Source organism: Centruroides vittatus, unplaced genomic scaffold (genome assembly GCF_030686945.1).
Source record: "Centruroides vittatus isolate TY-2023 unplaced genomic scaffold, ASM3068694v2 contig_577, whole genome shotgun sequence".
NCBI classification, from domain to species: Eukaryota; Metazoa; Arthropoda; class Arachnida; order Scorpiones; family Buthidae; genus Centruroides; species Centruroides vittatus.
The window spans coordinates 1,337,809-1,353,412 of record NW_027122345.1 but is presented as its reverse complement, the minus strand read 5'-3'; the positions used below and the strand labels follow the sequence as shown (position 1 = coordinate 1,353,412).

Below are 15,604 nucleotides of genomic sequence, written 5' to 3'. Positions count from 1 at the left end.
ATTTTCCTTCAAAAACAGGGAGTACCAATGGTATCTCCACTTTCAGTGATCCTAGCTAAATTAATCATAAGAAATATTGAATTTGGAGTTTTTTCTGCTCTTCTAGTAGTCCAGTATCTACTGTTATACATTAGATATGTAGATGATATATTACTAATATGGGATGGAACTGATTTCAAAATTTGCAATTTATATAACACTTATCCCAGATAACTTATACACGTCAATCAATTTTACTGTAGAAAAAGAAAACAACAGCAACATCAATTGTTTCAGGGTACTGTATATCACAAGTTTCATCTATATCTTCAAATCATACCAGCTACTTCATTCCAACTGCCTAGCTACATAAACAATGCCATAGATGGAGTTATTCATAGAGCCTACATATTGCCATCATTGCAATGTTTGGTATGAAAAGAGTTGCAATTTATTAATTAATATGGCAATGCGTAAAGCAGGATATACTCACAAAATTCAAGTGCATTTACACTTGTGCGAAAATTACTCTTACCATCAAAATTAGAAATAATAATAAAGAATCATATTTATATACGTCCACTCATCCTGTATCTTTGGCTTGTGTCTTTGCACATCACCAGATTTCAAAAATTAGGATTTAACTTCACAATAAAACTGCAGCTGCCCTTATGCAGAATACCAGGTAATGACAAAGACAAAGTAACTACATTAGAAAAATCAGATCAGGTGTATACATAATTCCCTTACTGTGTTGTAAGGGAATTATGTATACACCTGATTTTTCTAAATGACAATGGAAATGGTGATATATTTTATGGCTATAACTAGAAAATTGCAAAGCCATATATTAGAACATTAAGATGATATTTGTAATAATAAACTTTCCACAGAATTATCTAGAAGAGTTCTTGATCATTGCTTTACACTCCTGTGGAATGATTTTCCATCCTTGTACAATGTGTGGACCACAACTGTTTATTTATCTGGGAAACATTATTTATTGAGAAATTGGAGCCGTGTAAGAGGCCCATTCTAGAGCTCCCAAAAATATGGGTTTTACTATTTAATAATTTAAAAAAAATAAATCCTTGCTGCCATCATTTTTTGATTTTAGTTTGAGCATTGATTAAATGTATAATTTGACAGTGTGCCATTTACATTTAGCATGTATGTTCAAATTAGAACATAATAAAGTTAACTTAAAATTTATATCAATGATCTAAAATTTGTTTTCATTTTGCCTGAAGAAGACATTCTATACATGTCGAAAGTGCTTGCAAGATATTTTGTATTTGTGGGAAACGCCGGGAGGTAGGATGGAATCGTACCTCTTTTTTCTTCGGCTTACAGGTCGGCAAGACCCACCCCACTGTCAAGGATGGCGAAATTTTTATGTTGTCCCAACTCGTCGGGATCAGGTAATTAATTGTCAGGTCGAGTGGAGGAAGTGTGTGGGTTTGTCGATAAGTTTACGGCGATATTCGAATAAACGGACCCAGGATGAAAACACATGATGATTTATTTAGACAGACAAACAAAATACAGAAATCTAACGCGTCCCGTCCCTAATCGCGGGAGAGAGAGTTTACACATGTTGGGGGATCATACCTCGTCTTCTGATATCTCGGTTGGAATCGAAGGTGAAATCGTCTCGGCTCTCCGGTCGTGGAAGTAAGCAGGAGGATCGGTCGGGGCGGCTCGTCGTCGGCAGGCTTCAGGGGTTTGGCCCTCGATTCTCGGGACTGATCCTACGGGTCAGGCGTCTTATGCGGACCTTCAGCGACCCCATTCTCAGATATCTCCCCCCTTTATATACTCCAGGTCTCGTCCGCGGCGATCACCAATCGCGACGGAGGGTGATGAGTCGATCTCCGTGACTCAGAGGTCAGATCCGGAGAGGAGGGAAGCGTGTTTGACGGCGGAAGGCTGTACATCCTTTGAATCTTGATCGCTATCTCCGATTTTAATCGCTATCTCCAGAGGGGATTCGAACAATAAAATTTTAAAATCGGTTGGGCCGGTTTAATACGGTCCTCACATATTTATTTTTGTGTTTTACTCATTAAAACTTTATTAATGCTGAACAACAGTGCTCTTAAACTTTTATCTGGTAAGAATCTGGCACGAGAAAATAATTATTTCTTTCAAATTGCTATATAACATAGAATAAAACTATGTTGTGCAAGCATTAACATGTTCAGAAAATATCAGCAAACTTTACATTACAAAATCTTTTTTTAGCTTTTGTGTAAGGAATTCCTTGCTATTATATTTGATATAATTTTTCAATATTTTCATTCTTTTATGTGAATCCCCACTGTTGATTCCACCAGGGTAAAGGGAGAGTAACAGTTTTGATGATATGACTACTAAAGATAGTCAAGAATTACTGGCAGAAAGAAAACTTAATGAAGCAGATTTGTAGAAATGGATTGGAGATAAACCAAATCAGTTTAGAGGATGATAGTGCAAATAAATTCTGAAGTTTCAAATTTTACACTAAAATCCATATGGGAAGGCATAAATTTAGAAGAACAATTATAATCTTGTTTTTTGAACAAAGATTCTTTGACTGAAAGGAGCACAAAGTTCAAAAGGATACTTCAAAAATGCTTAGCTCCATACCATGAAATTTACAGAGATCTATGAAGCAAAAGTAAACAATCCCACTTACAAATTTTTTTTTAAAGAGAACAGAAGATATATGGAATTTGGATGCTGCAGAAGACAGTTCAGAAGATGAAATTCTGCAATAGAGATGTTGTAGAACCATCTTTCATGTCAAAGTGTTGTAACATGCTTAATAATGATGAAGAGGAGGAAAATTAAACATGTTATCTGACATACATATGTGTCACAGTTTGTGAGAAGATTGTTTAGTTATTACTATTTTTAATAAAGATTCCTATAGTTATAAAAACAAATGGTTTATTTTTGATAGCTTTTAAGAATATAACTTTTATTTTTGTATTGGTCCTTATATTTTGTACTTGTATTCTATAATATAGTTTTGCAATGTGTTTGATTTTACAGGAATATAAGTTCTGTGTTATATGAGGATTACCTGTATAATAAAGATTGTATTAGTTTATTTGTATTAAATTGTTTAAATTTTGTATACAAGTCATCAAATATAATTTAATTAATATATATTTAAAATATTTTTTTGCAGTGATCGGCTTAATAACTTTGATCCATTTTGTAAAAAGAAAGAAAGAGCTTTGTGGGGTTCAATGGATGTTATTGTAATGACAATGGAATATTTGCATCATATTATAACTAATATTAATAAAAGTGAAATCAAAGCAATCAAGGCACATTTTGCTACATTTTTAAAAGTATGATATATATTTTCTTTCTATTTTTTTTAATCTTTAAACAAATAAAATTGTATGCAGTAGAACCCCAATTATCTGAGGTAAAGTGGATTGATGCTTTTTGGATAACAGAAAACAGATAAAATGGATGGTCACAGCTATTTTGCATTAAAAATTATGAATATAAAAAGATTTATATAATATTTTTAAGGCTCTTTTTATACCTTAGTGAATTTAATCATATACAGTCAAACCTGTTTTTATGCGGTGGATAGGGACCACATAAAAAAAAAATCGCACGAAACTTCACGAGTGGCTATAAAAAATAGTTTTCGCAACACAATTAAAAAAATATTTTTTTTTATGCGGTCAATAGGGACCGCATAAAAAAAAGTCTCTCATAGAAAATAACTCAAAACCGTAGGAAATAGAATTTATTGACAACAGATGTCAGCACTTGACTGCATCGTCTCGTCTATCGTCTGTTTTACATATTTTTGTCCAGGTGGTGTTTTGTTGACTTAAAAAATAAATTATTTCATTTTTCGCATATTCATGCGATAATATTACTATAATAAGTTCATTTATGCTATAATAAGTTTATTTAGCTATAATAAGTCAACGTGAGACATGACAAAACGCATGAGACTAGTTGCCGACTATACCGCACAAAAAAAAGGTTTGACTGTATAAAAATAATTTTTACATCATTTATTACACAGCTAATAAACCTCTGTGTAATAGTTAAGAATAAAAATGCATATTATTATGTTTTAATATGAACAATTTGTCTCCCAATAAAGTTAAATGATATATGATAACAGAAACAAATCATTTTGTAATACACGTTACTATCCTAAACTTTATATTTTTCTTATACTATAATTTATAGTGTATTTATGTATAGGTTTGTCTTGGATAATTGGTGGTTCTACTATATATACTCATATGTTCATTTCCTTGTTTATATGCAGTATTGTGTGTATAATAAAATATATTAATAAATATTTCCTTACTTTAGAACCTTTTTTAATTATAGCTGGATAATGAAAGAAGACAAGCCTATGCTTATTTTTTAAATTTTTGTTAAAACATGAATTTTATTTATAGTTATTCGTGTGTGCTTATGGTCGTACAATAATTATAGAAACACTTTATATTAAGTTTTTGTTTGTGCATTGTATTTCAGACAATGGATAAATTTATATAAATATGGTATAATGCTGTTAATAGAAATTACCAATTAACTGAGTCATTGCAACCAAGGAATGTAAGCTTGGTCTTTTATGTATTGCCCTACATTGACATCAGTCTGCATGATCATTATTTCTGAACATTCCAGTCTGTCTCCAGCCATCATCATTGTTACATTACTGCCTAATTTAAGTGGATGTCTTTAAATTAAATACACCTATAAACTGCTAAAGTTTTGCTTTTTAACTAGTGATGGAATGATACCAAAATTTCTCCTGATTCCAGTTCTTTTGGATACAGTACTTTCTAAAGTGTATTTTAGTTTGGAAAAATTAACAATTTACATTACAAACACAGTACATTCATTAATTAATTAATAAACATCGAGCTTAAGGATGAAAAATTATTGGGGAATCCAAAATCAATCTTTTGACAGAAATGTGAAAATTTTCCATTTATATGTAGATATGCATGTTTTTATTGTGTACTACAAAATAAATTTGTAATCTTATTTCAAGTAAAATTATTATTGCAACACTACCTTCAAAGAAATTATAGCTAATTTCCTTTTACTCAAAAAACTATCCCATCGTGTCATCTAGGGTAACCATCTTTTGAAATTGCTTTGTTGGTCAATGTGATGATTGGGGGAAGGTAAACGAGAAGATGCACTTCTTTTTTTGTGGTTCTCACAATTGGCATTCCTCATAAATGCTTAATTCCATCGTATTTAACAGTAAATGAGGTTCGGCAAATGTTGTAATGAACTGAAAAAATATCATCATCATCATGAGATAACAAATTTTTGAATTCATTCATTTGAGCTACGAATGTCTAGACTTTATCTTGAAAAATCAATTTTTTAAACTCAAAATGGCAGTAAAGTTGAATGAATTGCATTTGAAAATTTAACATATTATAGCATCATCTGTGAATCATAAAAACTTTCATAATTATAATGAGAAAGACATTTTATCATTATATACTAAACATACTAAATATTAAAAATAATTTTTATATAATTTTGTGTATATTTTAAACTGTTTTGCTGACTGTTGGCCTCGATTTGAAACTCGATAGCCTGATAGTTCAATCAATGTTAACTTGCTTATAATTAAAATTTTTTAAAAAATTTAAAATACAAGCAAACTTTTAAAATTAAATCAATTGAAAATTAAAACAATGTTTTTAAAAACCATTTTCAAATTTACATTATTTGTGTGTGGCAGTGATAGAACATTTTGCTTTTAATATATAAATACAAAATACAGATTGCCAGTAGAGCCAGTCCAATGCCAGCCAATAAAGTCACCCTATTTTCCCTAAAATGGGGACAGTTAGTACCAACCAAGTGCAATCTCTTATTGCTCTGACTACATGAAAGAAAAGTCTGCTATGACACAGCACCTCATGTATGGGGCGTCGTGTACTCGCTGCTTTGTTGATGTGAAAGTTTTCAATTAACTAATACTTAACTGTTAATATCATAATTTAAAAAATTTTTAATCTTTGAAACAAATAATTTTCTTATAAAATTTGGAAGAATTGTTTTAGGAATCTGAAATTGTGATGCAATTTGCTTGATTCCGATTACCTTTTTTCAGTAGTTTCTTAATGTCAAGAGGGAGATTAATGGGATCTCATAATATATATGGTGCATATATATCTTCTTTCTTTCTGTCTTAGGTGTTTGCTTAGTACAGATCTATTCCAGCTTCCTGCATTAGTGTAGGGAGCCAAATTATTGAAAAATTGATAAGGGCATATACCGAACCTAATAAAAAGAGGTTGATGAGGAAGGAAGATATAAGAACCAATAACCTAATTAAGTTCACCTTTAACAAGAACTTGACTGGTATTATGAAGGAAGTAGCGAGTTAAAAGAACACACAGTTGCTACACAAAAGAGCACTAACAATATATGATCTTTTGAGAAATGATAAATATAGGATTAAAAAAGGGGAATTTTTGTAATTTCGAATTTTGTTCGTTTTTGATACACGTTTTGATACGGAAAACGGGGCTTAAACCCGTCAATGCGCAAGCGCGGTTTTTTTGTAAATTTCGAACGCCGTTTTTTTGTAATTTCGAATTTTGTTCATTTTTGATATTCGTTAACTGACGAAGGCTGATTAATGCAGCCGAAAACGTTTTTAATGTAATAAAACTTCCTACTGGATACTTAAAAGGTGTAGTACGTTTGTTTTACAGTCCAGTAAACGTTTCTCTTTTAAAAAAGGGGAGCAATATGGAATATACATACCATATAGGAATGATCAGTTAGCCTTGAACAACCTTAACAAATGTCTTAAGGAGCATGAGTACAATATAAGAAAAGGACACTGTTGTATGGCATTATCCAGAATAGCACAAACCAAAGGTTCAGTTGTTGAATGGGAAGAAGCTAAGGTCATAAAACCAGTGCATTCACCGACATTAGCAATGAGTTTGGAAAAGGTTGAGATATATAGAAGTAGCCTTTCGGGGAGATGTTTGACCTATAAAGATGCAACGATTCTACCCATGACATGGAAACATATCATTGAGAGAAATTTATTAGAATCTAATTCATAACGCTCATTCAATGTGAAACTGATATTGTGAATTTAATTTTGTCATTTATCTTATTTTTTCTATTGCATTTTCTTGTGGCTATTATTTATTGTTTCCTTTTATGGTTTTGTTACTGTAAGCCATATACAAATATTATATTATATGTAGATTTTTGAGTTTGAATATTGATGTAGTCGAACATCTTTGTAATTCAAATATGTTCTTATATGCAGGGTTCCTACGCACCTGGAAAGTCAGGGAAAATCAGGGAAAGTCAGGGATTTTCATTGGTTTCGGAAAAAGTCATGGAATGTCAGGGAATTTGTCAAAAATTGTCAAAAAGTCAGGAAATTTATTGAAAATTGTCAAAAAGTCAGGGAATTTGTCTCCTTAGCTGCCTCGTTGATTTTGTTTGCTGAATATGGCTGACCAAGCGTAGCCATCTGCAGGTGGCAAGAAGTAATGCTGCAATCTTTAATAAGAAAATATACCAGAATCCGAAATGGCTTTTTCACCGTTCTGAAGCCATATAATTTTACAGTTGTGGATTAATAACAGGATAAACTACTATTATGTAATAGTTTTTAATTTTAATAATTCAGCGATTATAAAAAGATAAATTTGTTAATTAGAATAAAAATAACTAATTAAAATTAGTTTACAAACTTTTAAAACTTGAGATCGTAATTTATTAGAATATTCACTTCAAAATAGCTAAATAGATCAGTAAAAATCGGTAATTTAATTGTTTTTCACATTTAACAGGGTGACAATAATTAACCCGTACAAAGTTTGTAGCAATGCTGCACTTGAACTTTTTTAGTGTCACCAATTTACATACTATTGTTTAATTCTCCATGATTTCCTGCCCGTGTAGATGTACTTTCGATGTAATAAGGGTTAGTTCTTTATTTTTTTAATGGTGTCGAACAAATGTTGTGCAATTTTGAAGCTATTCCGGCAAGGAAAGCATCAATGTGAAATTGTTTGTCTGCTTGGTGTTCCAAAAATGACAGTCTCAGATGCAGTTCGGCGATTCAAGGAGCTTGGCCACAATGGTGACCGTCCCGGACGTGGAAGAAAGTGCACTGTCAACACGTCTAGGAACCGCAAGATCATCACAAAGCGAGTTGACTGACATGCGAAGGTCTCCATGAGAAAAATTGCTCGTGAGATCAGAATCAATCGCGAATTGGTGCGTTTAATGGCGAAAAAGGAACTTGTACTCAAGCCCTACAAGTTCCAAAAGGTTCAGCTCCTCACCGATGAAAACAAGTGCGTGAGACTCCAAAGATCCCGTTGACTCAAGCGTCGGGCCGCAGGTCGACAATGGGAGTGCATTCTCTTCACAGACGAGAAGCTTTTCTCCGTACAACCATAAAAACGACAGGAACTGGTCCGCGGGGACTCCTGGATGCTCAGCCGTCATCGAACATCACAAAATCCAATGTCAGTCATGGTTTGGGGCGGAATTTGTGCGAGCAGCAAGACACCCCTTGTTTTCGTCGATCAAGGGGCCAAAATCAATCAAGATGTGTACCACCATGACATTCTCGAGGCTGTGGTACTTCTGTGGGCTCAGCAGCATTTTGGCAGTGCGAAATGGACGTTTCAGCAGGACTCGGCGCCGACTCACAGAGCGAAGAAGACTCAGGAGTGTGCAAGGCTCATTTTCCCGATTTCATCTTGTCTGCGGAATGGCCACCATACTCGCCGAATCTGAACCCAATGGACTACAGTGTGTGGTCCATTTTGGAGGCCAGGGCCTGTTCTAAGCGCCATGAAAGTTTGGAGTCGCTGAAGCAATCCTTGCGCTGGGAGTGAGACAAACTGTCTCCAGAAGAGTGCGGCCCATCGCTGAGAATTTCAAAACGCGTTTGGGGCTCTGCATCAAAGCAAAAGGAGGCCACTTTGAAACTGGCTGAATATCTGATTAATACATAAAGTATTGTCACTGTTATATGCTGTTGTTTTGCTAATTTTCATTTCTTTAATAAATTTACGATACAAAAAACTTGTACGGGTTAATTATTGTCACCCTGTAAAATATTAGTGTACAACATAAAAAAAACTATAATAGCTACCCGACATTTACAGTAAAATGCTGGTGCTGATTAGTAGTTTTTTACATTTGTTGTTACAATTTTCCTTGAAAGTACTGTACTGCAAGCATATTTTCCCCCCTCTCCCATTAATTTCTGCAACTTCGATACATAGTTTAATAATTCATTTCTGTTCAACTAATTTAATAATTAGTTTAACAGAAATGATGTTGGGTAACATAGCCACTGATTTTGGGAAATTTAGGGATCATACCTGTAATAGATATATTGTAGTTATAGTTTTGAAAATCAACTGGATCAGCGTTTCTCAACCTTTTTTGGCCTGCGGACCGATAAAATTTGTGAAAAAAATTTTGCGGACCGGTGGTGTTTTAACAAAAAACTTTACTATATATTAAAGAATTACTACAGAAGTAAATTGTAAAATTATCATCAACATTTATACATTATAAAATTTTTATTTATTAAATTATCACTATTTTTTTCAATAAGAAAATTTTTAATGCAGAGCGGTAAAAATTCTCTGCGGACCGATCAAGAATCTCCACGGACCGGTGGTTGAGAAACAGTGAACTAGATAATCCAATAGTTTAACCAATGTTAACTTGCTTATAATTAATTATAAATTTAAAAAGCTGATAAATTTTAAAAAAAATTAATCAAATGTATTTTAACTTTTTAGTATCTTAGTGCGAAACAACACCAAAACTATTTTTATAGTTATGTTGCAAAAGAACGAGATTTTATAGTTACGATTCTATGCGCTGAACTTCTATATTTTATTAATGTATAATTGTAATTTTGTTTGATGTTTATTTCTGTATTTATTTTATTTTATTTAAATTCTATAACATTAGTTCGTTTAATTAAAATTTGCTATAAAAGTGAGAAAGATGGTTTGTGATATGATTTGCAATAATTATAAGAATTGTAATTAAGGGTTAAAATAAATAAATTTTGTCTGAATTATTAAGAAAATTTTATGAAAAGATGAAATTTAATGCAAAATTAAATAAATAATGAATAAAAATTATTAAAAATAATTATTAAAACTCTGGCTTTACATCGAAACCGAAATCAAAATGGCGGCAACAGAACATTTTTTTTCTTTTAATGAGTTTTTCTTAGAAATTTTTCATTAAAATGATAAAATTTAGTTATAAGCATAATTTAAATTAACTATTAATGATTTTAAAAATTATTTTAATAAAATAATATATAATTTCCTTTATAGTTATCATTATGGTCAAATAGGTGTGATTTATCCATTTCGGCTGGTAAAGAAAATGTGCAGAAAGATTGTCTCATTAAGCAGTTGGAGGAACTTAACAAGAATATTTTAGTAAATGATATTGACAAACTTTGGGAATTTATAAATAAAACTGCTCAAAATTCAAATATTTGTCTTGATATAATTTTAGACAATGTTGGCTTTGAATTAATTTGTGATTTATGTTTGTTAGAATTCCTTACAGCTACAAAACTTATTGACAAAGTAAGAATATATGTGAAAATGATACCTTGGTATGTGTCTGATACAATGGAAAAAGATATATACTGGACATTGAATGAATTGGAACAAGTACAAAATGAGAAAGTTTGTAGTCTTGTAGATAGATACAATAAAAGATTAAAGTGTGGAGAATGGAAGATTGAAAAAGAACAGTTCTGGACGTTACCTTATGATTTTAGTGAAATGAAAATTGTAGATAAAGCTTTATATGAAAAGTTAAGTGATGCTGATATTATTTTATTTAAAGGAGACTTAAATTATAGAAAATTGGTTGGAGATAGAAAGTGGCCTACCACCACACCCTTTCACATTGCTTTAAATAATTTTTTACCATCAACATTATGTGCTTTAAGAACATTGAAAGCTGATGTTGTAACTGGATTGGCTTCAGGACAAGCAGAGAAACTTCAAAACTTTCAAAGTGATTGGATGATTTCAGGTGAATATGCAGTCATACAATGTGTGATAAAATAATGAAATTAAGTATTATAAATTATATGAGTAATTTGTTCAAATAAATTTAACATTTTAAAAATTTTGTTTTAATGAGTTGAATTGTCTATTTTAAATTAAATTAAATATTTCTATGATTTCTATGGAAAGTTGTTATAATAAAATTAATATATAAAGAAAATAAGATTCAAATAAATTATTTTTTCTTTTAAAATATATAGCATCAGATAGAAAAATTTATTTGGTTAATTTTGATGCCATTTTCAAGATAAGAATAACAAAAGTATTCAGTACTGTTTTACAGATCATTTGTTTATAAATTCTATGATTATGGTTTAAAATGCCAAATTTTGCCATCTTGATGTCATGTCAATAGTTAATATGGTTATAACTTGATTAACAATTAGTCACAGTTCATTGTTCTATTGACTATCAAGCATTATATCAAATATATTGCTATTTCATTTTTTGATTTTGTATACAATATAATCTCACTAATTTGGACTAATTGGGGAAAAGTTTGGATAGCCTAAATTATTGAAAGTCTGAATTAGCAATGTTTTTACTCAAATGCATATTGTATGGTCTGAAAAGTACACTTTATTTACAATAAAGCACAATAAAGTCAAATTTTATTGTGCTGTTAAACGAACAAAAGCAATGGTTTGATAAATTTTTAAAATGCAAAGGAAGTGGTATTTTACAATTCCTTTTATAACTGTTCCTTTGTCACATCTTGACACATCTGTCCAAGAGTACAGTAATAGTTGTTAAACCTAGATAAGAATTGGCAAATTTGGTATTTTAAAAAATACACAATGCAAAATAGTAGTCTGAATTATGATAAATTTCAAATTAGCGAGACTTTACTGTATAAATCATTTGTAAAATGACATATAATGTTAAATGTATGTTGAAGTGTTTTTTATGTTAAAATATATAAGAAATAAAGCTATTCTCTTCTGGATTTTTTATAGTTGAAACTTTGATCTATTTACAATTCCAATAATTTTATAATAGTGGGAACTAAAAACTGCAAATAATAAATTTAAACACAAAATTGTCAAACTGAAAACTTTTAACTGTTTTTATGTTTGCATATGTTATAAACATATATTTTCATGTATGTTTATAGTGCAATAAATAATTATCTGGCTAATTTCCTACTCATTATCATATCAGTAAATTATCAGTGGTGGACTATTTTTATACCCTAAAACTTGAACTGTGTTCGGGCACCTTTGCAAACTTCAACAATAAGGCAACATCCAACAAGATCCAAAGGACCTTGCTATCCTTGCAAGGACTCTAAGGCCCAAAGTCATATAGTAGACTTGAGTCTACTATATGACTTTCCAAAACGGGTTTATCATCTATTGTTAATTTGCCTTTAAAATTCCACCCGTAATGGCTTTGGTTCAACTGATCAGTTAAATGTGGTATATATTTTTTATATAATTGAGGTACAGATAAAATTATTTGTTTAATAAATCCATCATCAGCAGCTTTTTTTTTTGGGGGTTGAGATTCTGTTTCTTCAATTTGTGAGATACAACAGATACTCTGACAGGTTCTTTTGGCGCATAAACTGTTCTCTGATATATTGAAATCAATTGACTTTACTATTATTGGATAAATCACCGGTCTCAAGTAATTCTTTGATATTATTACCAATTCTTATTTCAGGGTTTTGATGTGCTGACAATTCAGGAGGACAAGTGCCATTGGCTTGGTCATTAGATTATTTTTCCTATTACCTTACCAATTAGCCCTTCTGCCATGGATAATAATGGAACCAGTAGAAGAGGAAGGAATCCACCAGATTGATTGATTAAAATTTTTTTCTTAGTATTTAAAGGAACATGTTTTTCATTTAATTTCCTGATAATTTTTTTTATATTTTTGTAATTTACGAATATCAGCAAGTATATTTCCTCTCCGCAAATTATCGCATATTTCGCACAAAACTTTAATTTGATCGGGAGTAGCTTCTTTCAATATTTTGTTCGTTGAGAAGTAGTAGTCTTGGCCAAAAAGTAGTAACATCGATAATTTTTCTATGCGTTCTTCATTTTATCCGTAAGTACAGTAGAACCTCTATTATCCGGACTAATTGAGGATGAAGATAGTCCGGATAAGGAAAAATCCGGATAATCGAAAAAATAATAATTGACAGTGAAAGACATGTACAGTACATACAGTATGAATAATTTTTATTTGTCTAGATTTATATATAGCTTCAATATTAAATTATTATTTTTTATTAAGAAATTCAATTATCGATTTTTGTTTAAAGCTAGCTGTTCTTTTTGAAGCTTCTAAATTGCGAATACTTTTAAGACATGTAAGTTGTCCTGAGTTACACTCTTCTTAGCTCTCAAATCACTTCATGGCGACATCTAAGCACTGAAAAGCTACAGAATGTGTAGGACCAATATCTCTTACTCGCAAATCTCTTCTTCGTCTTCTCGATCTTGTTCATCTGAGGCAGATATTTCTTTAATTATTTTCTCATCATTCAAAATTTGGAATCCAGGATCGTTCGCATCGCAATTTAACCACTGGGTTACATCGACTTCGTCACATTCAGCATATATTGAAATTTGTGCTATTGCTTCCGCAATGTCTCCTATACCACTTTCTACTGTGTTACTGGAATTTACTAATAGTCTTTTCAAAATTTTGTTCCACGCATTCCATCAAGTACAGTACATACGACAGTGTCGCAATTCGCCAAGTGCAAATCAGCAAATTCGTATAATTTTTGTTTATTTTTAACAATCCGGATAATAGAAGCCCAGATAATCGAGGTTCTACTGTATATCCAAGAAATACCTTGTTCGTCTGGAAAACACGAATCTCACAAAGTTTCTTATTCATTTTAGGATGAAAATCCAATAACAAATAACCAAATTACTTTTCTGTCGCTTTTTTATATGCGTCCATTAAAAAAAAAAAAATCGCATTTACCAGCGAAAGCTTGCTGCCCCAAACAACTTGATTTTCATCACGATTATTTTTAAATAAAATCAAATATTGCGTATTTAAAGTTATATATCTCATAATGCAAAATTTGTTTCCAAAAAATAGAATTATCAGGATCACACATTATAATGATGAGACTCTGTTGAAAACAAGAACGCAGTTTTTGAACAGAGTTTATGCATAAAATCATCAATTATTACTAAATCCCATCCTTGTACGGATAACCATACATGAATGTAACATCTTTTTCCTCGTGAAAAAACTGTAAACATACAGACTAACACCATAGAACCTTTTTAAATGTCTTTTCAAAAATTTTGCTGTGAATAATTTTTCTCACAAGTGTAGTCTTTCCGCATTGCGAGGGTCCAACAAGTATATAGTTACTAGGATGTTTGAAATACATATCAATCGATCTTTTAAACTTTAGTAAATTTATAATGCTTTGATCCACAAATTAACTCCCTAAAAATTAATATATTATCCTTATTCTTTATATAAATTTCGTTTATAACTTCTGAACATTCCTTGAACTAGTGCAGTGGTTCCCAACCTTTTCTAGGATGCGGAACACTTTTGTGAGCAATTTTCTTTAGCGGAACACTTACTTAAGTTAATATGAAATACATAAGCTTGTCATCAGTTATTTTATTAGAATTGAGCAGTTATAATTCAAAATCTCTACTTATATTATTAACGCCAATTCTAAGACAGGAAAAAATATACCTAAATAACTTTAATGGGAAACTTGTGCCTGATGTTTTTTACATATTTCATTCAGTTTTTATCATTGCCTTTATCTTATTCGAAACAGTAGTACACTCCATAAGTACGAGTCGTACTGTACATATAACAGTCAAACCTGTTTTTATGCGGGTGATAGGGACCGCATTAAAAAAAACGCATTAAAAAAAATCTCACGAAACTTCACGAATGGCTGTAAATAATAGTTTTCGCAACACAATTAAAAAAATATTTTTTTATGCGGTAAATAGGGACCGCATAAAAAAAGTCTCACATAGAAAATAACTCAAAACCGTACGAAATAGAATTTATTGACAACAGATGTCAGCACTTGACTGCATCGTCTGGTCTATCGTCTGTTTTACATATTTTTGTCCAGGTGGTGTTTTGTTGACTTAAAAAGTAAATTATTTTATTTTTCGCATATTCATGGCAATAATATTACTATAATAAGTGCATTTATGCTATAATAAGTTTATTTAGCTATAATAAGTCAACGTAAGACATGACGAATCGCACGAGACTAGTCGCCAACTATACCGCACAAATTAAAAATTCGCATTAAAAAAATCGCACAAATAAAAATCGCACATAAAACAGAGCGCATAAAAACAGGTTTGTACATGTATATTTAAGTTTATGAAAATTTTATGATTTTAATTTTTTGATATTCGGCGGTTCGAATACACTTTCCGATTTGCGACTAAATCTGTACACTTGGGAGATGCTTACGGAACACCAGTGTTCCGCGGAACACCGGTTGGGAACCACTGAACTAGTGTTTCCACTTTTTCAAAATT

At 31.3% G+C, this 15,604-nt stretch overlaps 1 protein-coding gene across 1 annotated transcript in view; it reads left to right on the top strand.

Annotated features, from left to right (window-relative positions):
• Window positions 1-12,030, top strand: part of LOC136979076 (damage-control phosphatase ARMT1-like) — a 29,148-nt gene extending 17,118 nt beyond the window's left edge. Inside the window, exons 4-5 of the mRNA XM_067274982.1 lie at window positions 3,155-3,320; window positions 10,344-12,030. Coding sequence (XP_067131083.1) covers window positions 3,155-3,320; window positions 10,344-11,096 — 919 coding nt within the window. The 3' untranslated portion in view covers window positions 11,097-12,030. The remainder of the gene's footprint in view (window positions 1-3,154; window positions 3,321-10,343) is intronic.
• Window positions 12,031-15,604: the final 3,574 nt, after the last annotated feature.